The following is a 12500-nucleotide window of genomic DNA, read 5'->3' on the forward strand; positions in this document are numbered from 1 at the left end:
CCTAAACACATGGAATTGTCGGAGTTGAGACGTTATATTTTGTTGTAATTAATATATTAATAAGTGGACAGCTTATAATTGAATAGAGGTCACTATTTGAGGATTTACGGTATATAGCAACTCATTTCTGCCACCCCCTAATTCTTTCTGAAGTTACAGTACAACTCTGATTCAGTGTTCTAAAAACCTCATCTAAAATGAAGGCTCCTGATGTTCCAGTCTAGACCCAGGTAAGATTATTTCCGTCCGTCAGTAATTATTGATATGGAGGGAACAGGAGGTAGGAGGGATGGTGACAGACTCTACCACACCATCTCCAACCTGAATGCTAATTAATCTTTTGACGGTACAAAGGGAAGATAGCGGTATTTACATGTGATGAGAGCAGCTATTTGTGTCACCGCCGCTGGTTGTCACGTCTAGGTCAGGTGTGCGGTGTGTGCCCACATTTTAAGTGTAAAATGAAACCAAATGGAGTCTTACGAGTCCATTTGGTTTCATATTACACTTTCAAGAGTTAAATTATTGTTAAACATCTGCATTACTTAATTTACAAATTAGACGGACAAACTACCCCAAACCCTAACCCAAACCTAACCACAAGCACGGAGAAACGCATGTCGGACCAACGCACCTTTGGTGTGTCGGATAAGCGTGCGCACCCCGTCTACACAATAATTAAGAATGTAAAGAGTTGTTTTGATCAACGTTTGCCTGTTATCTCTCCTATGGTACCAACATCAATACAGCATAGAATTGTGGACAAAATCGTAGCCAATGATAACACAATATTCCAAGTCTGAGAGGTTAAATCTCATCAAATGGTGCTCCGTGGCTCAAATGCTGAATAAATAATGGACCTTGACATGAGAAAGGTTGAAAACCACTACGTTGTGTGAAACCCACCTTTTCTCTCTCCAGTTTGTCCTCGACGTCCACGTCCCTCACCGGCTCTGGTTCCGGGGACCCGGGCAGCCCCTCCCCCACCCGGCTCACCGGGGACCCGGGCAGCCCCTCCCCCACCCGGCCCGCCGGGGGCTGAGAGGAGGTTGACGAGGAGGGCGACGAGGGAGCGATGGAGGATGGAGGCTGGTGGTGGGGGGAGGAGGAGGTGGTTGAGCAGGAGGAAGCGGTGGCGGGGCCGGGGGGAGGTGCTGCCGTCGCAGAGCTCTCCGTGCCGCGCAGTCGGAGCGCCTCCTGCCGCAGCGCCTCGTTCTCGGCCGCCAGCTCCTGGCGTTCGCGCCGCGCGCCGCTCAGCTCTTTGGTCAGGGCGTCCAGCCGCTGGCGCAGCTGGCGCACCTCGTCCCGCGCCCTGTTCCGTTCCGACCGCACCTGCAGGGGATTGGACAGTTTTCACTAGAGGTGGATTAATCGCACCTGCAGGGGAGCACATCTTTCACTACTTTGTTTATGAGTCACACAGTGAGGGGGAAATCAATCGATTCATAATCGAATCATAACCCTCTGAATGGAATCGTCAGGTACCTCATAAATAATGTCATAATGTTTGCCGTGATTGTTGTTTATGTTGTCACTTAGCTGACCTTACATTTGTACTGCAAATAGTCTCCTCTCTCATTCTCACGAATTGATAATAACTTTGTTATTGATTGGACACAGACTTCAGATGGAATACATTGTGCAGCATGCATCAAGACACACACACACACACACACACACACACACACACACACACACACACACACACACACACACACACAAACACACAAACACACAAACACACAAACACACAGACTTCAGATGGAAGTCCCCTGGCCCCTCTCCCCTGCCGTCCCCTATGCAATTCATTTTATTCTGTCTTGTTGGAGGTGCATTTACAGTACATACGACACTGTACTGCTTTGGTCCTCAAGAAGGGCACAACCATGTTTGTTTTTTATCTTACGGTTACGGTTAGGGGTGTAACGATACTTTCTAACAGCGATCCGATACGCATCACGATACATGGTTGACGATACGATACATGGACGATATTGGTTCATTATGGCGATCCGATCCGATACGATTAAATGATTTGAAATCGATACAGTAACTATTTAAAATACATTGACATTATATTAAATTAAGTAATTAAACCTCTCTTTTTAATTTTTCTTCTAAAAATTACTAAATACCACTCACAAAAATGTAGTATTGATACAATCGATTAATTGCATAGCAAAACGATTCCATACCGATTATTTCCATTGCAAAACGATACGATACGATAAATAGTCAATGTTGTTGTTTTCATTTCGATATACTTCGATTCTTGAAATTAAAATCGATTTTTCGATGCAGTTACTATATCGCTACACCCCTAGTTACGGTACACTACAAAGCTTGTTATCTCAATGCTGGAGAAAGGCCAAGACTATTATTATTAAGGGTGGCCAAGCCATGGCTGAATGTGTAGAGAGAGACTGTCCTAGTGTCTGGGAGTCAGCTCAAGTGTCCCTGAGCTGTACTAATAGTACCCACTGCTCCTAATAGTTAGGATGAGTTGTGAGCTTGTAGGTCAGCTATTTTCAGAGTGCAACACCAGAGCGCAACCAAACATAAAATGACATGTCTTTTAGTTCTACTGAATCTCTTTTCCACTAGTCCCTCTCTAACATTTTAGTCTAGTTTGTATTCGTTGACGAAAATTGTTAGTATATTTAGTCATCATAGCTTAGTTTTTATTTAGTTTTCGTCCGTGAAAAAAGGTAGTCGACGGAGATTTTTCGTCATAGTTTTAGGCGACAACATCAACACCACAAGCAGCACTTCATCAGCATGCGCACCATGCCCACCTTGCTCCACTTCTCCCTCCAGTTGGCCGTGCAGTCGGACCACCACCTCATGGTCTTCTCCATCTGGGCCGCCCTGGCCCGCGCCTCCTCCAGCTCACGCAGCCTCAGCTCCTCGCGGCTCTCCCAGTCGGCCCCTGCCAGGTCCCCCATGGCGCCCAGGGACACCAGCCCCCCCAGCCCCCCTAACCCAGGGGACAGCAGCAGAGGGGGGCTGGAGCTGGGCGTGCCTCCGGTGGGGCTGGGCGTGTGCGTGAGGCTGTCGGGCGAGCGGATGGCCCGGTCGGGACCCCCATGCAGGCCCAGGCCACACAGCAGGCTGCCTCCGCCGGCCGACTTCCCGCTCTCGGAGAGGTGGTGGGGGCTGGGGGTGTGGTTCATGATGACGGATGAGGAGGAAGAGAATGACGGAGGGAATGAGGGGGAGCGCCGCTCAGGAGAGCATGGTCTGCTGCTTCATCCGCTGTTGTGGCTACGCCTGGAGAGAGACAGAGAAGCAGTGGTACATCAGTACAATTTTGTGCTTTACTTGAGTATTTCCAATTTCCAGTACTTGTACTTCTACTCCACTACATCTCAGAGACAAATATTGTACTTTTACTCCACTACAGTAATTTGAAAACTTTAGTTACTGGTTACTTTGTATATTTTGATTATTACAAAACATACATAAACCACTTCAGCCCTATATAGGCTATACATTTTGTCCATTAATAGCCGATTAATAGCCATTAATATCTGATCTACAAGTAGGTCTTTTTTTTTTAAATTATACATTTGAAAACTTCAAACGGGACATTCTGCATAATGACTACAAATTGGGTTTTTTAAAGTACACTTTTAAGTACTTTCCGATGCCAATAACATTGTGCTTTTACTCAAGTATTTCTATATTGCAGTATTGATACTTTTACAGCACTGGACTGGAGAGAACCACAACAACAGGAAGAACAGCCACATCAGAGCAGGGAAAACAGAGGGAAACAGATGCATTGTTCACATGGTTGTGAAAGGTAATCATTCACAGACATAAAACTGTGCTGCCTGGGAAAGAAAACCCCTTGTCTCGTCTCAGTCACACACGCACGCACGCACGCACGCACGCACGCACGCACGCACGCACGCACGCACGCACGCACGCACGCACGCACGCACGCACGCACGCACGCACGCACGCACGCACGCACGCACGCACGCACGCACGCACGCACGCACGCACGCACGCACGCACGCACGCACGCACGCACGCACGCACGCACGCACGCACGCACGCACGCACGCACGCACGCACGCACGCACGCACGCACGCACGCACGCACGCACGCACGCACGCACGCACGCACGCACGCACACACACACACACACACACACACACACACACACACACACACACACACACACACACACACACACACACACACACACACACACACACACACACACACACACACACACAGTTTAGATGCTGCACATGGCTGAGTCTGGATTAGACTCTGCCCTTAAGGGGGAAGTGAAATGGAATAAAAATAAACAAATAAAAAAGTAGATGAAAGAGTACAAGAGGGCTAAAACTCAGACAAGAATGAATGTGGAACTACAACAACACACAAGCAACGGGTACCTCGGCTCATCCCAACAGACCAATAATACGTAGCTGTAATTATTCCAGCAGCGGGTGAGAAAAAAACGAGCGCTGTGGGAAAAGCTAACAGCTACTCTACACCCTACTGCCGCTCGCCTCTACTCTACACCCTACTGCCGCTCGCCTCTACTCTACACCCTACTGCCGCTCGCCTCTACTCTACACCCTACTGCCGCTCGCCTCTACTCTACACCCTACTGCCGCTCGCCTCTACTCTACACCCTACTGCCGCTCGCCTCTACTCTACACCCTACTGCCGCTCGCCTCTACTCTACACCCTACTGCCGCTCGCCTCTACTCTACACCCTACTGCCGCTCGCCTCTACTCTACACCCTACTGCCGCTCGCCTCTACTCTACACCCTACTGCCGCTCGCCTCTACTCTACACCCTACTGCCGCTCGCCTCTACTCTACACCCTACTGCCGCTCGCCTCTACTCTACACCCTACTGCCGCTCGCCTCTACTCTACACCCTACTGCCGCTCGCCTCTACTCTACACCCTACTGCCGCTCGCCTCACACACGTTTGCTCACATTTGTCATCTTGTCTCTCTCTCTCTCTCTCTCTTTCTCTCTCTCTCTCTCTCTCTCTCTCTCTCTCTCTCTCTCTCTCTCTCTCTCTCTCCGCTCGTCTCTCTCCCAGCTTCTGGGCCAAATTGTTATACTGGCACTGCCATGAGTAAAACCTATCCGTGGTGCTTTTTTTAAACCGTTGCTACATATAACCTACAAATCTCTCTTTTTTCTGCCACTCAGCTCCTAGTTTGTCTCTGTCCCCTGAGCTCTCGACTGCTCCTGGAACTGGAACAATGTTCCTCTTTCTCTCAGATCTGTTACCTCTCCTTGGATTCACGTCTCAAAACCACCTGTTCATGCTATTAACACTGTCGCACTACTGTTTAGTACTATGGCAATCAGACACATTGAAACACCTATGTTGGTTCCCAACATGGCAGGTGTACATTTGAAACTCATGAATACAGACTTGTATAACGCCCGATTTAGACAAATCAAGTCAAATCAGATTCAAATCAGTTTTTTTCTTCTCAAATCCGATCTTTTGGCCCGACCATTCACACTACCTTTTGCAAGAGACCAGATCCGATCTGTGCGTTCAGACTGATTTTAACAACTCAACCCAAAGCCACCCTGCGTCGACATATCTGCTTTGGTTACCGTGGTAACCAACAACAATCTGACATTGCGTCAGACCGCGTGTAGCCATTCTCTGTACCATTCTGCGAGAAATTACCTCATAAACGGCCTTGTTTCTGTACATTTCGAGAAGTTTAGTTTGTACTTTGTATGTAGGCATCCCCCAAAGTGCAAGGAGCGCCAAAGTCTGACGTAATGTGACATCTTACCCGTTTTGCATTTAACCCTTCTGAATTCCAATAACTTTTTCATATCGCGTTCATAAAGCATTGAGGTGGCCACCAAACACAGACAGAACATAGAACATGCGTTTGATATGTGTGTATGAGGCCTATGAACCAATCTACGCCAATCAGAGAAATTGAAACACCTGTGTTAGTTCCCAATTTGTCTAAAATGAGTTGAGAGCTGGGGGCGTGGCTGGGAGAGGATGAGCAAGCTAACTGTATTGTATTGTATTGTATTGTATTGTATTGTATTGTATTGTACTAGAATTTCGCGGGCCTTCGGCCCGCTCATCCCAGAGTTGCGTTGCCCCGCGTTGCGAGACAGAAGTCCACAGGTACAGAAGTCCACAGTGACACGCGTTGTATGCAGCTGTTTTGTGTTGCAGCGCGTGCGCGCGTGTGCGTGCAGACTTACTGCCATAAGGAATGTAATTACCTTCCGCTCCTGGCGGATTGATCCGTCAGATAAGCTTTATTATTGATATCAAACCGGATCGCTGATTTCTATTTTTTCATTATTAGTTTGGCTCGGCCTTTCCTTCTTTAGCGATCCTAGACCGGATTGCGCAACCGCCCTGCCGCCGACCTCCCATTATACAGGCTGACTAAAAGCTGAATAACTCCTAATCTACTGAGCTCTCCATGGTTTGGATACAACGCGCGATGTTCAGAGGTCTTTGCTGATTATCCGGTGGTCTAGATGGAAACATTAGCGCTTTCTAGAGCAAGGATGGCTATGGTTTAGCTCGCTAGCATTGACGCTATTTATTTAGCATAAGATGGACGCCCACAACATCCGTTTCTGTGCTGTGTGTTCACCCTCTAAATCGCCCCCGCAGCCCTCGGCAGTCTGAGGTTGGCTTTGCGTCCAGCAGGTGGCAGTAAACGTGAGAACATGAGGGGGATGTAGCACAGCAATCGGTGACCCCTACATTAAGCTGTGTTGCTCCCAAGATGCAGTGCAAATGCGTGTTGTAGCAACCGTAGCCAATGGGGAAACTGGATGCAGTGTTGCCAGGTCCGTGAATTGTAAGCGAGTTGTAAGTAGCGTGTTGAATGGCATTTGTTCTGGGCTTGTTTTCATAGACCTGGCAACAAATTAGGCGGGGGTGTCGGTGCTTGTGGCGTGTTTGTGTTTATTATTGATATTGATATTGTTTGTGAGTCTGGACGGGAGGCGGCTGTAGTGTCAGTGCAATGACAGTTTTTACGCGGGTGTTGTTGATTGTGGGCGTGCGGCGCGACATGAGGAGATAGCCGTGGATCGACGCGGAGGGTAAGACTGTGTCGTGTTGTGTCGTGTTAGTGTGTTGTTGCAGTGTGTGTTGCAGCGTGTTGCAGCGTGTCAGTGACGTAGTAGCTGGTGACTTTATGTTCCTTTCCTGGGCTTGGGCACATGTTTTCAAATGTATAATAGATTGTATTGTATTGTATTGTATTGTATTGTATTGTATTGTAACATATGTAATGTTTTATCCATGTATACTAGGGACCCCTCTAAAATGAGATACTGCATCTCAAGGGGCCATCCTCATCCTCTCAATACATTCTGAAATTCTGCTCCATTCTCTCCTCCTCTCTGTGTCTCTGGAGATCCGATCCGGTTGCACCTCGATCCGCACACACACACGCACGCGCACGCACACGCACGAGAGAGAGAGAGAGAGAGAGAGAGACAGCCAACCATCAGTTTGTTTTCTCAGTGTGAAACAGCGTGTGGGCAATCTACCGCTGTGTGGTATCATGAACTGTTGACAAAATGTTTGACTGCACCTACGGAACTCATAATGGCCTTTTCCACCGGGTTGAACCGGTTCAGTTCTTTTGATGTGTCCTACTGAACCAGTTCACAGTGTTTCCACTGAAAATTAATTGGTTCAGAACACTAAAATCCCCAAAATGGCCGCCGGTTCCGTGAAAGGACCAAGATACCAATAATCTATAGTCTCCACCTCTGCCATATTGTCCTTCTCCCTGCTTTCTGCAGCTCAAGATCAAGGCACCTCACTTTCACTCAAGGCATGTGGAAACATCTGACATGGCACCTTGCACGCTTCCTCGAAAGCTCACTCTCTTCTAGGCGTTGGAAGATATCTAACCTGATCCTAGAGTTGCCCTTCAACCCCGCTTGGGTTTGGGTTCCACCACTTCTTCCCTGGTTCTGATTGCTGTGGGCTCAAATGTCCAGGCCTCGTTCCCGTTCCGCTCCTAAACAATTACCCTCCTCATCACCTCCTCCTTCTACCGCTTCCTCTCCCTCCCTCCCTCCCTCCCTCCCTCTCCCCCTTCACTACACCTCTCCCCCTTCACTACACCTCTCCCTCCCTCCCTCTCCCCCTCCACTACACCTCTCCCTCCCTCCCTCCCCCTTCACTACACCTCTCCCTCCCTCCCTCCCTCCCCCCCTTCACTACACCTCTCCCTCCCTCCCTCTCCCCCTTCACTACACCTCTCCCTCCCTCCCTCTCCCCCTTCACTACACCTCTCCCTCCCTCCCTCTCCCCCTTCACTACACCTCTCCCTCCCTCCCTCTCCCCCTTCACTACACCTCTCCCTCCCTCTCCCCCTTCACTACACCTCTCCCTCCCTCCCTCTCCCCCTTCACTACACCTCTCCCTCCCTCCCTCTCCCCCTTCACTACACCTCTCCCTCCCTCCCTCTCCCCCTTCACTACACCTCTCCCTCCCTCCCTCTCCCCCTTCACTACACCTCTCCCTCCCTCCCTCTCCCCCTTCACTACACCTCTCCCTCCCTCTCCCCCTTCACTACACCTCTCCCTCCCTCCCTCTCCCCCTTCACTACACCTCTCCCTCCCTCCCTCTCCCCCTTCACTACACCTCTCCTTCCCTCCCTCTCCCCCTTCACTACACCTCTCCCTCCCTCCCTCCCTCTCCCCCTTCACTACACCTCTCCCTCCCTCCCTCTCCCCCTTCACTACACCTCTCCCTCCCTCCCTCCCTCTCCCCCTTCACTACACCTCTCCCTCCCTCCCTCCCTCTCCCCCTTCACTACACCTCTCCCTCCCTCCCACTCCCCCTTCACTACACCTCTCCCTCCCTCCCCCCCTTCACTACACCTCTCCCTCCCTCCCTCTCCCCCTTCACTACACCTCTCCCTCCCTCCCTCCCTCCCTCTCCCCCTTCACTACACCTCTCCCTCCCTCCCTCCCTCTCCCCCTTCACTACACCTCTCCCTCCCTCCCTCCCTCTCCCCCTTCACTACACCTCTCCCTCCCTCCCTCTCCCCCTTCACTACACCTCTCCCTCCCTCCCTCCCTCTCCCCCTTCACTACACCTCTCCCTCCCTCCCTCTCCCCCTTCACTACACCTCTCCCTCTCTCCCTCTCCCCCTTCACTACACCTCTCCCTCCCTCCCTCCCTCCCTCCCTCCCTCCCTCCCTCCCTCTCCCCCTTCACTACACCTCTCCCTCCCTCCCTCCCTCTCCCCCTTCACTACACCTCTCCAGACAGACCACCCCACTCCCCTCCCTCTCTAGAGGATGTAGAGGAAGTTCCAGAGAGAGGCCCCGAAAGCTGCTCCGCCATGGGAACAACTCCAACAAGGGGGGGGGGGGGGAGTCTTTCACGTTGTGAGCTTGTAGGTCTGAAGTAAAACTTAAGACAGACAGACAGACAGACAGACAGACAGACAGACAGACAGACAGACAGACAGACAGACAGACAGAGCGCTACAGTAAATTGAGCAGGTCGTGTGCATTATTAGGAGAGAGAGAGAACGGTCCAGCTGCATATGGTGAGGTAGTGGCGTGTGAAACCCTCCCTGAAGCCATAGTGTTTATTTGTGAAGGAAGTGTTTACCCTGTGTGCACCCTGTGTGTGTGTGTGTGTGTGTGTGTGTGTGTGTGTGTGTGTGTGTGTGTCCAGCCAATGGAAACCTCTGAAAAGGAGCAAGGATGTGCATGTCCACACTCAAAGTGGGCAGGTGCAGAGCGAAAAAACACAAACACAATAAAAAAAAATTGGTAGAAGAAGGGTAAATGGTGCATTTATATAGCGCTTTTAACCAAAGTGCTTTACATAGATTTTGCATTACATTCACCCTTTCACACACACATTCCTTCATACACCGATGGCAGAGGGAAACCATGCAAGGCATCAACCTGCACATCGGGAGCAATTAGGGGTTCAGAGTCTTTGCTCAAGGACACTTCGACACTAACTCTGGGGGAGCCCGGGTTCGAACTAGGAACCTTGCTGGTTTCTCATACGGCTGTTCTGCCGGCCACTCTACCCCTGAGCCGCCACTGCCGCCCCTAAAGGACTACCGGAAGTTCCAAACAACATATAGAGATCGTTTTAAGTAACCCATTTAGACCTGAGGACGATTCTACAAAAAATGGCTTCTAAATCCTAAATATTTCCTGATTACATTTCTGTCAGTGGTGCTCAACCTTTTTCCATGTCAAGGACCCCCAGAATTATCTGTATTTGGCCACGGACCCCCATCTGAAAATATGTAGTTCCAGGGACCCCCGCCCGAAGCAAAGATTTGAGTTAAAAACGTTCACTGTGAAAGAAAAATATAAATTCTAAAGATTTGCGGCACATTTTCACGATTAAAGAAAAAAACCAGCAGACCTACAAGCTTGTAGATCTGCTGTTTTTCCAATAGCTAAAGTAGAACACAAAGTTTTAAAACACCAAAAGGGGGTTCCATTTGAAGTCGCAAATCTGGGGGGAAAATTGTCCATTTTGGTTCCACTCCCGGGGTTAAATTAACACTGAGGATTTACTGAGTTTACTCTTTTATAATTACCGGTATTCTGTTTATTTTAACGCTATACGTCATAGCGTGCAAATGCAAAAGACTCCTCATTCTATAACAGCGAGCCATTTTCCCTTTCATTTAGTATAGTGTAGTCACTAGTGCACTGGGTCGGTGTATGTAGGCTGATATTGATAAGCTGAAATTGCACCAATCTCTTCCAGTTGCCAACTGTCAAAGTGCTCTAACCACAACAGACATGTGTATGCCTCACACAGGCAGGCATGCACGCACGCACACACACTCTTCAATCTGTGGTTTGGATGGGGACTCAGGTATCACTCCTGAAAGGAGAGAGGAGGAGCGAGAGATAGAGAGACAGACAGAGAGAGACAGAGAGAGAGAGAGAAACAGACACACACACACACACACACACACACACACACACACACACACACACACACACACACACACACACACACACACACACACACACACACACACACACACACACACACACACACACACACACACACACACACACACACACACACACACACACACACACACACACACACTAACCTTGACCACAAAAGAGGAGGTGATGGTTGTTCCAGTGGGTGTGTGTGACATCATTCTTAATACTCAGTGGATGTTTAGGAATGGGGCCGAGAAAAGGAAAATGTCCGACTCTTGATTTAACATGTTTCATTTGGGGATCCCCCACCCCCTCCCCCACCCCCACCCCTTCCCTGTCTGAAGTTATGAAGAAACAGAGCATGGCGAGGATGAGGCAGACAATGAGACATAGAGGCAGATATGTGTCAGTCAATAAAAACACAAAGCATATGGTCTACTCCACTCTCACAGTGGGGTCTGTGTGTGGACCCCCAGTACTCTACTCTCACAGTGGGGTCTGTGTGTGTGGACCCCCAGTACTCTACCCTCACAGTGGGGTCTGTGGACCCCCAGGGATCCTTGAGGGGAAATTAGCTCATATAGCACATGATATAGTATAAAAACAGTTAAACCCCAATTTAATTTGCCCTAGCCTCGATGATCTTGCAAGCTTATGCAAAGGCTAAAAGAATGTTCATTTAGATACAGTAGCATGTTATGTAAAATTTATAGCTGCCACGTCATTAGTGATCTGGCATTCTATAGCATTTTATAGTGTTTATAGTTTCACATGTACGGATATTCTACTGTTAGACTTGGACTAGGTTCTTAGATTACTTATGATCCAAGACGACTATCTCTATGCATGTGATGTTTATTGTTGTCTCCACCAGGCCGAAGGCATGGGGAGAGAGTATGTTTTGCACTCTGTCCGTGTGTGTGTGTGTGTGTGTGTGTGTCCGTCCGTCCGTCTGTTACCAGCTAATCTCCGGCACCGTTAACCTGGTCGATGCCAAACTTTGCACACACACTCCCTGGATGCCAATGATGAACCTCTGCCCCACATTTTCCAGAACAGCCTGTTATAGCGCCACCATGAGGCAGCTTTTCACATTTTTTACCTAAAACTGCACCGATCTGCGTGAAACGTTGCATGCACCCTCCCTAGAGGCCAAGGACAAACCTTTGACCTGCATTTTCCGCATCTGCCTTTTATAGCGCCACCAGGAGGCCGACTTTTGTAAAACACATTTTTTGATATTACTCCTCCAGATTCTGTCCAAGAATCTCACAAATCGTTACACAGTATCTCTATGGTCATGTGCTCAAGTTGGATCTGTCCGATATTTCATATTCCATCCTAATTGGCTATAATTGGCTTTCACAGTTTGCAAGATTGCCCCGTTTTGAACAAAAGCCTCAAATCATGAACGCACACATTTTCTTACTAGGCTGAGGAATATATCCCACCCTTTTCACATTGGTCTGTTATAGCGCCACCAACAGGTTGATTTTTGCAAAACACATTTTTGAAACAAAATGCCTTCCAAAATCTCAAG

General features: G+C 49.0%; 2 protein-coding genes across 2 annotated transcripts in view; both read right to left on the reverse strand.

The window, feature by feature from the left end:
• dok4 (docking protein 4) overlaps nt 1-12500 on the reverse strand; it is a 244592-nt gene that overhangs the window by 165637 nt on the left and 66455 nt on the right. The window lies entirely within an intron of this gene.
• The window catches only part of ccdc102a (coiled-coil domain containing 102A), a 107308-nt gene that overhangs the window by 44922 nt on the left and 49886 nt on the right, over nt 1-12500 (reverse strand). The window contains exons 2-3 of the mRNA XM_079497848.1: nt 2796-3270; nt 907-1332 (exon numbers count right to left, since the gene is read on the reverse strand). Of these exons, the coding sequence (XP_079353974.1) occupies nt 907-1332; nt 2796-3173 (804 nt within the window). The 5' untranslated portion in view covers nt 3174-3270. The remainder of the gene's footprint in view (nt 1-906; nt 1333-2795; nt 3271-12500) is intronic.

Source organism: Electrona antarctica, assembly GCF_951216825.1.
Source record: "Electrona antarctica genome assembly, chromosome: 3".
Classification (NCBI taxonomy): Eukaryota; Metazoa; Chordata; class Actinopteri; order Myctophiformes; family Myctophidae; genus Electrona; species Electrona antarctica.